Source organism: Arachis duranensis, chromosome 2 (assembly GCF_000817695.3).
Source record: "Arachis duranensis cultivar V14167 chromosome 2, aradu.V14167.gnm2.J7QH, whole genome shotgun sequence".
Lineage (NCBI taxonomy): Eukaryota > Viridiplantae > Streptophyta > Magnoliopsida > Fabales > Fabaceae > Arachis > Arachis duranensis.
In genome coordinates this window covers 14869115-14885027 of record NC_029773.3, presented here as the reverse complement: position 1 = coordinate 14885027, position 15913 = coordinate 14869115, and the positions used below count along the sequence as shown (strand labels likewise).

The 15913-nt window shown below is 37.2% G+C and overlaps 1 protein-coding gene across 1 annotated transcript; it reads right to left on the bottom strand.

Annotated features, from left to right (window-relative positions):
- Positions 1 to 369: 369 nt before the first annotated feature.
- LOC107473722 (uncharacterized) lies at positions 370 to 3501 on the bottom strand. The gene is made up of 4 exons (XM_016093314.1): positions 3369 to 3501; positions 1464 to 2624; positions 953 to 1418; positions 370 to 400 (listed from the first exon to the last, which is right to left on the bottom strand). The coding sequence occupies exons 1-4, from the start codon at positions 3499 to 3501 to the stop codon at positions 370 to 372; spliced, it is 1791 nt and encodes a 596-aa protein (XP_015948800.1).
- Between the last annotated feature and the right edge of the window lie 12412 nt (positions 3502 to 15913).

Genomic DNA, 15913 nt, shown 5'->3' with positions numbered 1-15913 from the left:
GGTTTATTGCAATGAAGAGAGTGAGGGGGAATATTTGTAATGGGTTAAGAAGTGCTTTGTTCCGAAATGGAGAGGTGTGAAGAATGGGTGAGGAAAGTGAAGGTGGGGTACGGAACAAAGGTCTCTTATATAGAGAGGTTGTGAGTGAATGGAGGGTGTGGATTGATGGAGTGGTTGATTGATGGACGGTTGGGGTTGTGCATGGAGAAAGGACAAGGATCATCACTTTATGGTGGAGACTGCTCGGTCTTCAAGGGTCCCATTCTTTTCAATGTTGCATGGCAACAGTTTCCAATGCATTCCCTTTTTAGAACAAGTGTGTAGCCCCTCCTTTTGTGGTGTCCGATCCTTCTTCCTTTAGTTGTCTAATCAATCTCCTTCAATGCTCCTCTCCTTTTCCCTATAAAGATAAAATAAAAAAGGTAAGAATTAATATCATAAAAAAAATTTAAACTTTATGGCTAGAATAATAAAAAGAAGAAAAGATTTTGTTTATTCATAAACTCCAACTAACTGACTAACTGTGTATCCTTATATGCACATTGGTGGCACCATGGGGTGACACCAAACTTAGTTTGGAGCACTGTGATGAAAAGTTCTGTTCAAAGCTCCAAGACTAGCATGCTCAAAGTCGCATTCATGCTTTCTTGGTATGCTTTGAACACCAAACTTGTTCTTCACTATATACTACATAATAAGGATTTCACCAAGTGTTTGTCAAGTTTGGGTTGGAATTCATAAATATTGAATTATTCACTATTTTCTAAAAGCATATAAAACATGGGTTGCCTCCCATGAAGTGCTTCTTTAGCGTCACTAGCTTGACGTTTTGCCTTCATCAGGGAGGTTGATAATGCTTGAAGTCTTCTCCTCTGGCAGTGGACTTATATTCATTGGTTGTATCAATGATCTCTACATGTTCCAAGGAGAGAACTCTGTTGATTGTGAAGACCTTAGGTAACTGAGATGGTACAGTGGGGAGATTAGGAGGAATATCTGGGAATAAGCTGAGATCACTTTATCCCCTGGAGAGAAGTCCTCGGTAGGGATCTTCTTGTTCCTCCACCTCCTGGGTACCTTCTTCTTTGTTCCTTGTGATGTTGTCTTACTCTTTGTGGCCTCTTCTTCTAAGGAAATTTTGCTGTTGTCTTTACATGCCTCTGGTGGTTTAGGTTCCTCCAACTTTTCCTTGAGCTGTGGCATTTGCTGTTTGCCTTGTTCATCAATCAATGGGGTTTCCAGATGTGTTGGTTGTGCTTTAGTGCTTGTTTCCTCCTTCAGTATCTCATGATGATCTTTGCTTGGTTCTTTGTTCTCTTGATCCGCTTCTTGTGAGAAATGGAAGACATTGAAGCTGAGTCGTTCATCATGGATCCTCAATATTAGCTCCCCTTGCTCCACATCTATGAGTGCTCTGGCTGTAGTTAGGAATGGTCTTCCCAATATGATTGGGTGAGGGTGACTTTCTTTCATGTCCAGGATGACAAAGTCTGTTGGGAGGAAGTATTTCCCAACCTTTAACAACACATTTTCTACCACCCCTATTGTTTGTTTTTGAGTTTTGTCAGCCAGCCCGATGACTACATCTGTGGGCATTATCTCATTGATCTGCAGCCTCTTCACCAGGAATAAGGGCATTAAGTTGATGCTTGCTCCCAAATCGCAGAGTGCTCTATCAAACATTGTTTCTCCTATGCCACAGGAAATATGAGAACTCCCTGGGTCCTTTCTTTTTGCAGGCAACTCTGGTTGGATGAGGGCGCTGCACTCCTTGTTCATCACTATAGTTTGGCCTCCCTTGAGTGAGCTTTTCCTGGGAAGAAGTTCCTTCATATACTTGATGTATGCAGGCATTTGTTGGAGGGCCTTGATGAATGGTATGTTTACATGGAGAAAAGCAAACAGGTCAAGAAACCTTGAGTATATTCTCTTCCCCACAGCACCATTGAGCAGTTGGGGAAAGGGTGCATAGAGTCTCAGCAGCTCTTGTTGTGAAATTTCTAGTTCTAGGTGATCTTTTTCCTCCTTCTCTATTGAGGTGTCTTCAGGTTGTTCTGACAGTGTGCTTTGCTTGTCTTCAGTCTCCTTATCACTTGTAGTGACCATCTTGCAATCTTCCCATCTTACTTTCTTTGCTTCGCCTCTCGGGTTTTTCTCTGTGTCACTTGGGAAGCTATCAGTAGGTTTGGGAATCCTCTCAGATAAATATCCCACTTGAAATTCCAGCTTCTTGATGGTTTCTCCCTGGTTCTTGATATTTGCTCGTACCTCCTCTTTGAACACCTTGTTGTCTTGGATGTCTTTGCATATGCCTTCAAGTAAGGTTTCAATCTTAGAGAGTCTGTCATCAAATGATGGTAGGTTGGGATTAAAGGTAGAAGGATGAGATGTGTTGTTATGGGGGTGTTGATATGTCCTCTGTGTGAATTGTTGGTGAGTTGCATTGTTATTGGGGTTGTGACGTCTCTGATCTTGGCTTTGATCTTGTTGATTTCCCCACCCAAAGTTTGGGTGGTTCCTCCATCCAGGGTTGTAGGTCTTGGAATATGGATCATAGTTTTGCTTAGGTGAATTTCCAATGTAGTTGGCTTGCTCCTGACTACCCTCTGCCTCTTCATTTACTCCTTCTTGGGTTGTTGATGAAGTGGTGATTGCTGCTACTTGGTTCCTCTCCATCTTCTTGGTGAGGTCAGCCAGCTGCTTGGTAATGAGCTTGTTCTGAGCCAGCAGAGCATCTACATTGTTTAACTCCATCACTCCTCTAGTGTTCCCTCTTTCGGAAGCATAGAAGTAGTCATTCTCAGCTACAGTTTCAATGACATCTATGGCTTCTTCAATGGTCTTCTTCTTGTTTAAAGATCCTCCAGATGAATGGTCTACTGCCTTCTTTGATTCATATGACAGGCCTTCATAGAAAATGTGCAGCTGCACCCATTCATTGAACATATCTGGTGGACACCTCCTTGTTAGGTCTTTAAACCTCTCCCATGCTTCATATAGAGACTCACCATCTTGTTGCCTGAAAGTTTGGACCTCAGCTCTCAGCCTATTGATTCGTTGAGGTGGGTAGAATCTTGCTAAGAATTTGTAAACCACATGTTCCCAAGTTGTCAAGCTGTCCTTCGGGAAAGACTCCATCCACTTGGCTGCTTTATCCTTGAGTGAGAATGGAAATAAGAGCAGTCTATAGGCTTCAGGATGAACATCATTAGACTTCACTGTGTCACATATTCTCAGGAAGGTGGTTAGATGTTGATTGGGGTCTTCTTGGACACTTCCTCCAAACGAACAGTTGTTCTGAACAAGGGTGATGAGCTGTGGTTTTAGTTCAAAATTGTTGGCATGGATGGTTGGCTTTTGGATGCTACTTTCACAGTTTTCTGGATTTGGGTTGATATAAGAGCCTAAAACTCTTCTATCCTCCCCAGCATGATTTGCTCTACCTCCTCCGCCATGGTTGTGAGCTTCCTCTTCATGATGGTTTTCCATGTTTTCTTCCATATTTGGTTCAAAGAATTCCTCAAAGTGTTCCTCCTCTTCTTCAGCACCAACTACACGTTTTTCTCTTGCCTCCCTCCTTAATCTAAAGAAGGTTCTCTCAGGTTCAGAATCAAAGGAAGTTGAAGCCCCGCTTCTTCTCCCTGTCATACAACCAACAAGTACAAGCAAAGAGAATAGGTGCAGAAAGTATTTTTGTCAGAATTACTGTTAGTGTGAGTGATGCAATTTATCAAACAGTTAGTGGGTTAGTGAACTGAATTGCAAATAACAATGGAAAACGAAAAAGTAGGGGGTAGGGAAGAAATTAACTAACACTGAAAGTAAATTACTCAAATAGAAAATTAAATCAAACAAAACAAAAATGCTCAATCTAGTGATCCTCCAATTTAATCATTGTTGATGCACAATCAATCCCCGGCAACGGCGCCATAAACTTGATGCGGGTGGAAACTATCTCTCAACAAATTTCCTTCGGCAAGTGTACCGAATTCATCATCAAGTAAAAACTCACAATAGAGTGAGGTCGAATCCCACAGAGATTGATTGATCAAGCAACTTTAATTAGAGGAATGTTCTAGTTGAGCGAATCCAGAATTTGAGTTGAGAATTGAAGAAAATAAAATGGTAGGAATGTAAATAACAGAAAAAGTAAATGCTAGAATTAAAGGGCTGAAAGTAAATGACTGAAAGTAAATTGCAGAATTGTAAATGGGAGAGGGGTAATTGCTCATAAAAGTAAATAGCAGAAATTAAAGAGAATGGGTAAGATAAGGAATGGGGAGTTCATTGGGCTCAAGAGATGTTGAAATTCTCCGGATCAAGTTCATTTTCATCTCTTCCTCAATCAATGCACTCATTGATCTCCTTGGCAATCTTAATTGATCAAATTACAATTCCTTGTAATTCAATCTCTCAAATCTTGATCAATAGCCAATTCCTTGGTCAATTGCTCATGAGAAGAGATGAAGTATGGTCACTGATTATACCACATGCATTTTCCAAATCAAGTATTAAGAGGATTATAGTCACATATCCATCCAAACCCAATTTGGTCCAGTATGAGAAAGCATTTCTAGCATGATCTCTTCATTCCTCTTTCAAGGTTCAGAAGAGATCCAAGTTTGAATAGCTTCTTTTCCAAGATAACTACTCAATTGGATGAAGATCGAAAGCTTTCAAGTAAAATCAAGAGAAAAGATAGAAGAAGAAGAATGAAAACTAGTATTGATCCATCAAATTACAACAGAGCTCCCTAACCCAATGAAAGGGGTTTAGTTGTTCATAGCTCTGGAAAATGAAAACAAAGATGGAGAATACATTCTGAAACTAGAAGTGCAGAGAAAGTAAAATACAGAGAGTAGTTCTAAGCCAAGAGGCTCCCTATATTTTCCAACTCCATTTTAATTCAAAGCTACTCCTATATATACTACTCTTCTGATCTTCTAGTTGGCTCTTCAAGTCTTGGGTATGGGCCTTTGGATCTTGAGTTTGAAGCAGTTATCTTCTTCATTGGGCTTGGCTTTACTTGCAGAGAGAAAATGTGAAGTGGGCAAAGACTTTAGCTCAGGACGTTAGTGGTGTTAACGTTCAGTGAAAATATGGGTTCGAGAACGTTAGTGTCATTCAACTTTTTCACTAACGTTCCTCACCAAAGTAAGAGCCACGTTAACCTTAACATTAGTAGCACAAACGTTGCCACTAACGTTGCCTCTTAATCCTTCGCACACGTTATTGGGACTCACCTTTCCCAATAACGTTGAGAAGCCTCCCCCTTCTTACGTTAGAGTCCACGTTAACTTAGTTAACGTGGCTCTTTTAACGTAGGCTTGCCAACCTTCAAGAACGTTAGTGACACTTACCATTGTCACTAACGTTCCAATGTGCCCCTATTTCTCACGTTAGAGTCCACGTTAACTAGGTTAACGTGGCTTCTAACGTGGTCATGCTAGCCATCTCCAACGTTAGTGACAAAGTTGGGTGTCACTAACGTTGGCTCATCATTCCCTTATCCACGTTACCTTCCACGTTAACTAAGTTAACGTGGGAGTTAACGTGGCTCATTGTGGCTTGTGTGGGCTCCTTCCAACGTTAGTGACAATGTTGGATGTCACTAACGTTGGCGATCACCTTTCTTCTTCACGTTAACTTCCACGTTAACTAGGTTAACGTGGGAGTTAACGTGGCTTCTTGGGGATAGTGTGGTTCCTTCCAACATTAGTGACAATGTTTAGTGTCACTAACGTTGTCGACCACCTAGTTCCTTCATGTTAGCTCCCACGTTAACTATACATGGCTTCTTGTGACTTGGCCAACGTTAGTGATAATGTTGAATGTTGCTAACATTGGCTTCCCCTTTACTTCTTAACATTAGAGGCCACGTTAACTAAGTTAACGTGGCCACTTGTGAGCTTGGTCCAACGTTAGTGATAATGTTAAGTGTCACTAACGTTGGCTCATTTCCTTTCTTCCACGTTAGAGTTCACGTTAACTTAGTTAACGTGACTCTTAACGTGGGCAATGATGGCTTCGAGAGCGTTATTGGCAATTACTTTTCTCATTAACTTTGCAAGTTACTCCCATTCCACGTTAGTGTAACTAACGTAGCCACTAATGTGGTTCTTCTTTGCTTCCTTTGTTCTGAAATCAAGCAATAAAGTGCATCAAAGTTCTAGTCCAAGTCATGGGGGATGCAACATCCAATTTGTCATTAAATTCATGCAAAAACCTCATGAAATCATGTAAAGTGCACAATGTATGCTTGAATCAAGATGTAATTGAATATCTACCCAAAACTAGCTTATTTCCTAAGTAAATGCATGAAACTACCCTAAAAACAGTAAAGAAAAGGTCAGTGAAACTGGCCAAAATGCCCTGGCATCACTCACTCTGAGAACTCCTAATGATTATAGTTACAATATATTTGTCAATATAATATTCTCACGATGAACATAATATTAGAATTTTCCTTTGACCTGCGACTATCATAGTAATTGACAATATATTTATTATACTTTGATTCCGGACATCTAATACCCTACGATGCTAGTTGAATGGATATTGGGTATGATTTAAATACTTGTAGAATTAATGATTAGTCAATTTGAAATCCATCAACTATGGTAATGAGTTTGAGCTTGACGATTATAATGAATGAATTAAACAATGTCTTGGCCAAGGGATTTGAATGATTAAAAAATAATTTTTTTAGGTCATTCATAATTCATTATAATAATGGTAACAAGTTAGAGTTTAATAATCCAACCGTACTCTAAAAGTTAGCCAAGAGCTAAAAAGATGGAAGGAATTATATTTTTGTTCTTCTTGGGTTCTTAGTAAAAATATTATTACTTCACGTTATCGGGTCGTCAAGGAATGTTGCTAGATGCTAACATTGATTAGTAAAATTTAGTATGACTAATTTACTACCCGCTTAGTATTAAACCTACGAGATCATACACTAACGAGTGTTCTAATACTTGGTAAAGAATTATTTAATTATTATTTTGATTTGATCAAATAAATAATTATATTAATTCAAACAAAATATTATTATATTTTTTGCTGGCACTATGAATATAATAATATGATAATTAAAAATATTAAATAATTAATTATTTATTCTATGATGAGTTTTAAATATAGATAAGATTTTAACTTATTCTATTTCAAATAAGTTATCAAACTCATATTATATATATGTATATGGTAAAGGAAACATAATAATTTTTTCTTTACCTCTACATACACAAAATAGTCTAATTTTTGGTGAAAAATTTTTGGTGTAAGAACTTGCAAAAGGTTTTTCAATTAAATTTATTGGTCATGGAGTTGACAACAAGAATCAGTCTTGGTGTGGCTACACATAGTGCCTTCGTACTATCGAAGGAGAAAGTCTTATTTACTAGTATACTCAAGTATTGGCATCTTATCCGTCTTATTTTGATAAAATTTTAATCACAAAATAGATCAATTTGATTATTTTATTATTTTCGCTGTATGTTATAAACACTTTGTAATTCTATACTACACTACTTATAAATCAAAATTATACAAATCAAATGTGCTAAATCAAAGGCACGTGTCTTTCCTTTTTAATGAATCTTTTGGTATAAGCTCAAATAATTTTCAGGAGCAATTACCATAAAATCAGGCTAATATCCCCAACAGTTTCGCAATAATAAGTCAATTTAGTAACCGTATTATGGTACAACTAAAACCTAATTCACTCTATATAAATAGTAAGTTAAAACAAAGAGATGTATGCTATTCACTTTAAATAACATTATACTCATCTCTTACTCTTATTTACTTGAGCGTCAGAATATTTTTGCAAATATATACCGCCGTTATTTCTCTTGAAATCGACGTATACCTCTTTCATTTCAGGCGAAGAAAAGCTCAATCCCTGAATAGGATGAGTTATACCTACCACTAGGCTTACTATGTAGGAATATTTGGCGCCCGCCTTGAGCCGAATAAAAGAATTCCTTCTCCACCGAGATTCATAAACAATAAAGGTACATGCGAGAATTTAAACTTGATTTTTTTTCCCCAACCAAAGTTGGCACAATGACCAAGACCCCATAACTCACTACAAATCCTTTCAAATTCTGCAACTTACAATGCACAAAAAAGAGAATTTAAAATCAACTTGAAAGGAAAATGAAAGGCAAATGACCTTGACAAATTAAATTACTAAGTCATTTCTATCTCGGTAAAATTATGTGTGTTCCGGGGCTTACCTAGAACCGGACGGTGGTTTGACTTGTTTGAGGCCCAAGCGCTGGAGGAGTGTGGTCTCCGACTTAGTTTACGTCTGGGAGCCGCCTCCGAGTTGTGTGTTCCAAGAGATGGGGGGTGGTACCTGCAAAGACACTCCAATGCCTAAGTCAGCATGGGGTTAAGCAGGTTTAGAATGTATTGGAACTTAGAGATACCTGAGGAGTGTCAGGGTATTTATAGTGGTGATCCAATAACCACCGTTGGAGTAGTGCCACCTTTTTAGGTGGATAACCGTCCCTTTATCTAGGGATTGTTGGGATATGGCTTCTAGAAGTGGGTTGAGAGATTTTAGGGGCAGTTACTTATTTGAACAAGTGTTATCTGCCAGCTATCTCTTGAGCCCGACTTCTTTGGAAAGAAGTCTGTGTTGAGTCCAACCTCTTTTGAAGAGGTCGATGAATAACGAAAGCCAATCTTTGGATTGGGCCTTTTGGCATATTTGGACCTGGGCCATAGCGTTGGGTCAGGGTAGTAACAGTGCCCCTACTCGAGTCCAATCTCTTTTGCCTATGAGTTGGATTCGAGTATTGAACTTGGGTTTGTAACCGACGTGATTTTCTTAACCGCCAAGTCTAATCAAATGTTGCGTCCATTGGGGTTTTCGCATTTACACGTGGGAGCAGTTACATTGGTAACAGCGCGTTTCTTTAATGATCACGTCAATTTACCCTTATGCCCCTGGCGTGCTATAAATACTTTTCCCTCTTTAAACGACTTGTTTTTGGCCAGGTCTTTTTTTCTAAGATTGATTGGTACAACTCGTTCTTTCCGAGTTATTTAAGGCTTGTAGGCTTTGTATGACTGGTTTTAGCACATCGTGCTTAACCAGAAAATATTTCTTATCCTAATTTTGTACAACTCGTTCAGTTCGAGTTGTGTTGAGGATGCATGACTTGTTTTAATACAAATCGCTTGTTTTGAGATTTGTAATTATTTTTTAGTATAACCTCGTCTAGCTCGTTTGATACGAGTAGTTTTAAGGTTTTACGATTTGCTTTATTTCAAATCGTTTAATTAAAACGTGGCTATTTCTTAATCTGATTACCTACAACTCATTTAAATTCGAGCTGTTTTTTAGGACTTCACAACTTGTTTCAAGTACAAATTGTTTATTTTGAGTCCTTTTAAACTATCAGATCATCTTTATAACCATCGGATTTCGTTGCTTTATCCATTATGCCCCCTGCTCGAGGTCGAGCTTTATGAAGTCGGACTCGAGCAATCAAGCAGAAAGGATTTTCGAATGAAGTCTTTTTTTGTTGAGCTCATTCATTCTGAGTTTTCTAGATGACTTGTTTTTTATACAAGTCACTTTTTTGAAGCACAACTCGTTATATATCAAGTTGTTTTGGGCAATTTATTTTAATACAAATTACTTAGATCATATGGTTATTTTTTACTCGATTTTGTTCAACTCATGGGCTTGAGTTGTTTTAAATCATCAAGCCGTATTATAACCATTGGACACCAATTTATACCTCGTCGCTTTATCCGAGCAACCATTGAAAAGGCCAGCTCGTGATTTTTGCGCTCTGTCGAGCATAAATTGGCGCCTTAGGTGAAGGGATTATATGCTTATTCCCTCCCCTTTCTAGTTTTTACAAGGTTGTCGTCCTTGTGTATGATACAACTTGTTTTATCCAAGTTGTTTTGGAGGATAGTTTTTACGTTTCGATTTTGTTCAAAAACGTTTACAATCCTTCCTTTTTAACTCGTTTCTATACGAGTCGTTTGGTTGAAGTGATTCATTTTGATACAAATCACTTTTAAAGCTTTGCTTTTAGATAGACACGACTTGTGCTTAACACAATTTTGTTAAAAATATGGTTGACTGGCATAACTCGTTTAATCCAAGTTATCCTTATGTTGTTGTGAATGCTAGAACGAGTTTTCTTGGAACAACTTGTTTTTGTGAAAGTGTTCCATTTTATACGACTAGGTTGTTTATTTTTAGAACTTGTAGAGATGAGATTGTGGGCTTGAGATTTTGTACGATCCATTTGTTATCCGTGTGGATCGAGTTGTTAGATCGTATTTATGCCTCAAGGGGCATATTTAGTCAAGTTACTTTTGCGACTTGTTCTAAACACAACTTTTTCAACCCGTTTGGCCCGAGCTGTTTCGAGGTGTTTTCTTTCCAATTCGCATATGTAACTTCTTTCCACCAATTGGTTCCTCGTCGCTTCATCCAGGCGATTTCTATATGATCGGCCCGTGATTTTCGCGGTTTATCGAGCTTCAATTGGTGTGTGTTAATTGTAGAAAATCAATTTTCATAAGGAATTGTTTTATCTCCTTATGTTGGAGGTGTGTTGTGACCTGGGTAGTTTTTCACCCTCGAAGTTAGACACTTTGTAGTAGCCCTTTTCTAAGATTTCAGTAATCTTAGAAAAAACCTTTTTGATCTTTGTTTTGAAAAACCTTTTTCTTGGCTGACTGTCCCTTTCTTTTAAGTTAAGTTTTCCTTAACAACTCGGGACAGCCTTTTGCCTTAGTGCTTTCAATAGGTTTCCTGATCTCTTTTTGGTATTCCTTATACTCAATTTTTGATTTATTGAGCTCTTATGATTTAGGTTATTTTTGCGATGCGTTTCCTTTTTTCTCGGTTTTTCCGACTTGTAAGTCAGATAATTTCCGAGTTTATTACGATCGACTTTTATAACCTCTTTACACCGACTTGTACCTCGTCGTTTTATCCTGACGACCATCTAGGTCGGTTCATGGGATTTTCACGCTTTGTCGAGCTTAAGTCGGCGCATTTCGTAGAAAGAAAGAAAAACGAGAAGGAATTTATAAGAGATAAAAGATCTTTATTTATTTGCGAAGGTACTTTTATTGCTACTAAGGGTTTTTCACTATCTATGATCCCTTAGTCTCTACTATGATGCTCGTTAAAAACCCTTCTTCAGAAAAAATCCTTTAATTTTTGGGAAAAAATCATGAAGTTGGAAAAAGAGTATATCAGGGAGTAGAGTTTGCTTTTAGCTATAGTACCTTTTCATGTTACAAGCATGCCACGACCTTGGTAGCTCGGTGCTGTTTAAGTCGGTCACCTTGTAATAACCTTTTCCTAAGATCTCAGTAATCTTGTAGGGTCCTATCCTTTTTGTTGTCAGCTTTCATTCGCCCGAACTCAGTAGCCTGATATTTTTTCTTATCAAGATGAGGTCTTTTGCGGCGAATCTCGTAGCCATCCTTTGTCTCAATAGCTCTTTCCTTATCTGAGTTTGCTCTCAGGTTTCTGGAAGGGGGTCACGTTCTTCTTTCGTGCTCTAGCATCATTGTAGAATGTTGTCTTTAGTTTTTAATAATTTTGGACTTAGCTTTCATGATAAGCTAGTGCCCCTACTCGAGATCGAGCTTCATAAAGTTGGACTCGAGTATTCAGTCATGCCATTCTTGAATCTTACTATTTGTTGACTTTTACAAGTTATTTGGACTCTCTTTTTGGGAGGTCGGATAACTTGTTTTATACTTGTTGTGTCAACTTAGTAAGGTCGGATACTTATCTCTTGGCTTGGGGAGGCATTCTTATAAATCGCCATCCTTTCTCAATTTGTTTTAAACAAATTGTTGTGACGTCGGGTTTACATCCTCTTCGTGTTGATGTTTGATTATGATCACGTTGTCCTTAAGTTATTTGTGCAATTCATTTTAGGCTTTGCCCCTTGGCAGTTTGATTTAGTACAAGTGGCTTAATGAGGTCGGACCACGATTTGCATTTATAACTTCTTACGCCACTTTGGATCTCATCACTTCAAGTTAGAAAAAGTGTGCATTAAGGAGTAAGGTGCGCTTTCTAGCTGTAGTATCCCTTTTTTTGTAAACATGGCACAATCTAGGTAGATTGTTTTCGAGTAAGTTGAGTATGTTGTAGTAGTTCTTTTTCAAGTCTTAAGTGACTTTGTTGGATCTTTTCATTTTGGTGTTGGCTTTTCTTCGTCCGCTTTTGGTCCGATGTCATTTTGGATCAAGACGAGGTTGTCAGTTGAGAAATTTCTTCGTATGACCTTCTCATGGCCATTTATGCTTGGGATCTGGTTCTCGAAGTTGTACCTCAAGAAAGAAGTCGGACTTTTCTTTGTAAGCTCTTAAAGGAAGTCGGATTTTTATTTGTAGACTTGAATCCTCAGAGGAGGTCAAATTATCTTCATAAGCTTGGATCTTTAGAAGAGGTCGGATTTTTCTTTCTAAGCTTGGAAAGAGGTCGGACTTTCTTTATAAGCTTGGAGGTTTTCGACCTCATTGTAGACTCTGATCTTAAAAAGAAGTCGGAATCTCTTTCTGATATTCTTCGAAGTTTTTGACCTCATTGTAGAGTTGATCGTGAAAGAGGTCGGATTTTTTACAGACTCCAAAACGAGGTCGAATTTTTTCCTTGTCGGATCTAAAGAGGTCGGATTCTTCTGAGCAATGAGGTTTTAGACCTCATTGTAGAGTCTAACCTTTAAAAGAGGTCGGACTTTTCTTCATGAGCTCTCTAAAAGAGGTCGGATTTTCTTTGGTGAGCTCCCAACTCATCCGACCTTATTGTAAAGTCTGACCTTTAAAAGAGGTCAGACTTTTATTCGTGAGTTCTCTAAAAGATGTCAGATTTTCTTTGTGAGCTCCCAACTCATCCGACCTTGTTGTAAAGTTTGACCTTTAAAAGAGGTCGGACTTTTATTCGTGAGCTCTCTAAAAGAGGTCGGATTTTCTTTGTGAGCTCCCAACTCATCCGACCTTGTTGTAAAGTCTGACCTTTAAAAGAGGTTGGACTTTTATTCGTGAGCTCTCTAAAAGAGGTCGGATTTTCTTTGTGAGCTCCCGGCTCATCCGACCTTTGAAGAAAAGTCTGACCATCATTCCCTCCAATGAAGACTGGGCCTTTGTCACCCCGACTTTCTTTTTTTCTTTGGATTGGATTCCAGTTTTCTTCCTGGAAGACATCCATCTTTATTGGTGTGCAAACAACATTAAATTCTACCACAGGAATATTTCTTTCCATATTCATTGGCAGTGATGTAATTTGTGAGCAACCAACGAAAGATGTACCATGAGAATTCTTTGTGTTATTCACTGTTGTAATTGACAGGTGAATCCACTGAAGAAAAAACTGGATTCATCACTCCGTTGTCGGATTGGGTTGTGTTCAAATTGGCTGATGCTGTGTATTTGGAACATGCAACTGTTCCATTTCATGAGTGGGTATCATGGATTTTTCCGAGATTGTAAGTTAGCACAGATGTCATTGTCCATCCTATTTCACGAAGAGGTTGGGATTAGTCACGTTCTCTTTTCCTCTTTTTTTTTTCACGTAACTTCTTTTGCCAATTGAATTTTCTGAATTGAAAATTCTTTTATTCAATTGGCTTTCGAGTTCGTCTTTTTTTTTTTCACGTAACTTCTTTTGTCAATTGAATTTTCTGAATTGAAATTTCTTTTATTCAATTGGCTTTCGAGTTCGTCTTTTTTTTTTACGTAAATTCTTTTGCCAATTGAATTTTCTGAATTGAAAATTCTTTTATCCAATTGGCTTTTGGGTTCGTCTTTTTTTTCACGTAACTTCTTTTGCCAATTGAATTTTCTGAATTGAAAATTCTTTTATTCAATTGGCTTTCAAGTTCATCTTGGTTTGCTTTCTACAATGGCCTTGGGACGGTGCTTTCTTCTCTTTTAATCCAATTTAACTGTAGAAGTAGAATCATCATCCCTATTTGATATCCTCTGCCCATTGGGAGAAGTTTTTACGGGATTTCTGGTATCCATAGAAACTGTATTCCATCTTCTTTTTAACATGCTTGCATCTTATTCATGTCGAGTGGTTGTCTGATTATGTTATTGATCATCCGCCATTATCAAGAGTTGAGCTCCAGGTCCCCGGCAACGGCGCCAATCTTCCGGAGCTTACCTAGAACCGGACGGTGGTTGGACTTGTTTGAGGCCCAAGCGCTGGAGGAGTGTGGTCTCCGACTTGGTTTACGTCTGGGAGCCGCCTCCGAGTTGTGTGTTCCAAGAGATGGGGGGTGGTACCTGCAAAGACACTCCGATGCCTAAGTCAGCATGGGGTTAAGCAGGTTTAGAAAGTATTGGAACTTAGAGATACCTGAGGAGTGTCAGGGTATTTATAGTGGTGATCCAATAACCACCGTTGGAGTAGTGCCACCTTTTTAGGTGGATAACCGTCCCTTTATCTAGGGATTGTTGGGATATGGCTTCTAGAAGTGGGTTGAGAGATTTTAGGGGCAGTTACTTATTTGAATAAGTGTTATCTGCCAGCTATCTCTTGAGCCCGATTTCTTTGGAAAGAAGTCTGTGTTGAGTCCGACCTCTTTTGAAGAGGTCGGTGAATAACGAAAGCCAATCTTTGGATTGGGCCTTTTGGCGTATTTGGACCTGGGCCATAGCGTTGGGTCAGGGTAGTAACAATGTGTATGCATAATTTAGGTTGCTTATATAAATATTTTATTTAAAATTTCAATACATCATATCTTCTTATAAGATATATACTACTTTATATATTTGGATTGTATGACATTTATGTATCTTATTATTTCATATGTCAAAATCAATCAATCAAATCGAGAATAAACTTGACTCTCAATTAATCCGAGAACAAAATTCGATTTTCTATCAATTCGGAAACAAACTTAGTTATTAATTAATTTGAGAATAACTATATACACTCTATCAATCATTAACTTTTTACATTTGATAGTCTCCATGAGACCATGACTAACAATTTTCTCTTCCGTTATTGTTATATCAATTCTTGAAAGTTAATAAAACTCTTGTCTAAGAGGAACTACGACAAACTAATATTAAAGTTGGCATACAGAAACAAACCGACAATTATAAGTCAGAATCAATTCAAATAAGCTGACACCTATAAATTCGAATCACTTTCAATAAACTGACGATTATATGTCGGAATCACTTTTAACAAACTGACAATTATAAATCGGAGTCACCTCCAACTAACCGGCGACTATAAGTTGGAATCAATCCAAACAAACCAAAATAAAGAATACTTCAAACATAAATTTTTATATATGCTTTAAATTAAATACCATTGAAAAATAAATAGATTTAAAAATATTTATAAATAATTATATTATAAATAACTTTTGTAAATTTATAATGCATAGAATACTTTATTCTTAATTTTTTTAATTATTGGTTTAATTATTCTGTTGATCCTTATAGTTTTACCAAATTTTTAATTAGATTCATATACTTTTTTTTTCTTTTTAATTTAGTCCCTACATTGCTTTTAATTTTATAATTAGAACTTTTCTAATATAAAAATATTAGAATTAACTAAATATTTTTATACAAATTGAAGATATCTATAATTAAAAACCTAATTAAATCTTTGATCACATTTTTTAAGAAAAATATTCTATTAATTTTAATATTTTTGACGTAAAAATGACATAATTACAACATTAAAAATAGTATAGGAATCCAATTGAAAAGAAACAAAAAACATAAAGACCTAATTGTAATTTTTTTTTACTCGACCTAATTACAAATTTAATAAAATTATAGAGATCAACAAAGTAATTAAATTTTAATTATTTTATCAAATTCATAATTTTAAAAATAAAAATAAAAATATTAAATTTCATAAGTTTGGAGTAGCTAGGAA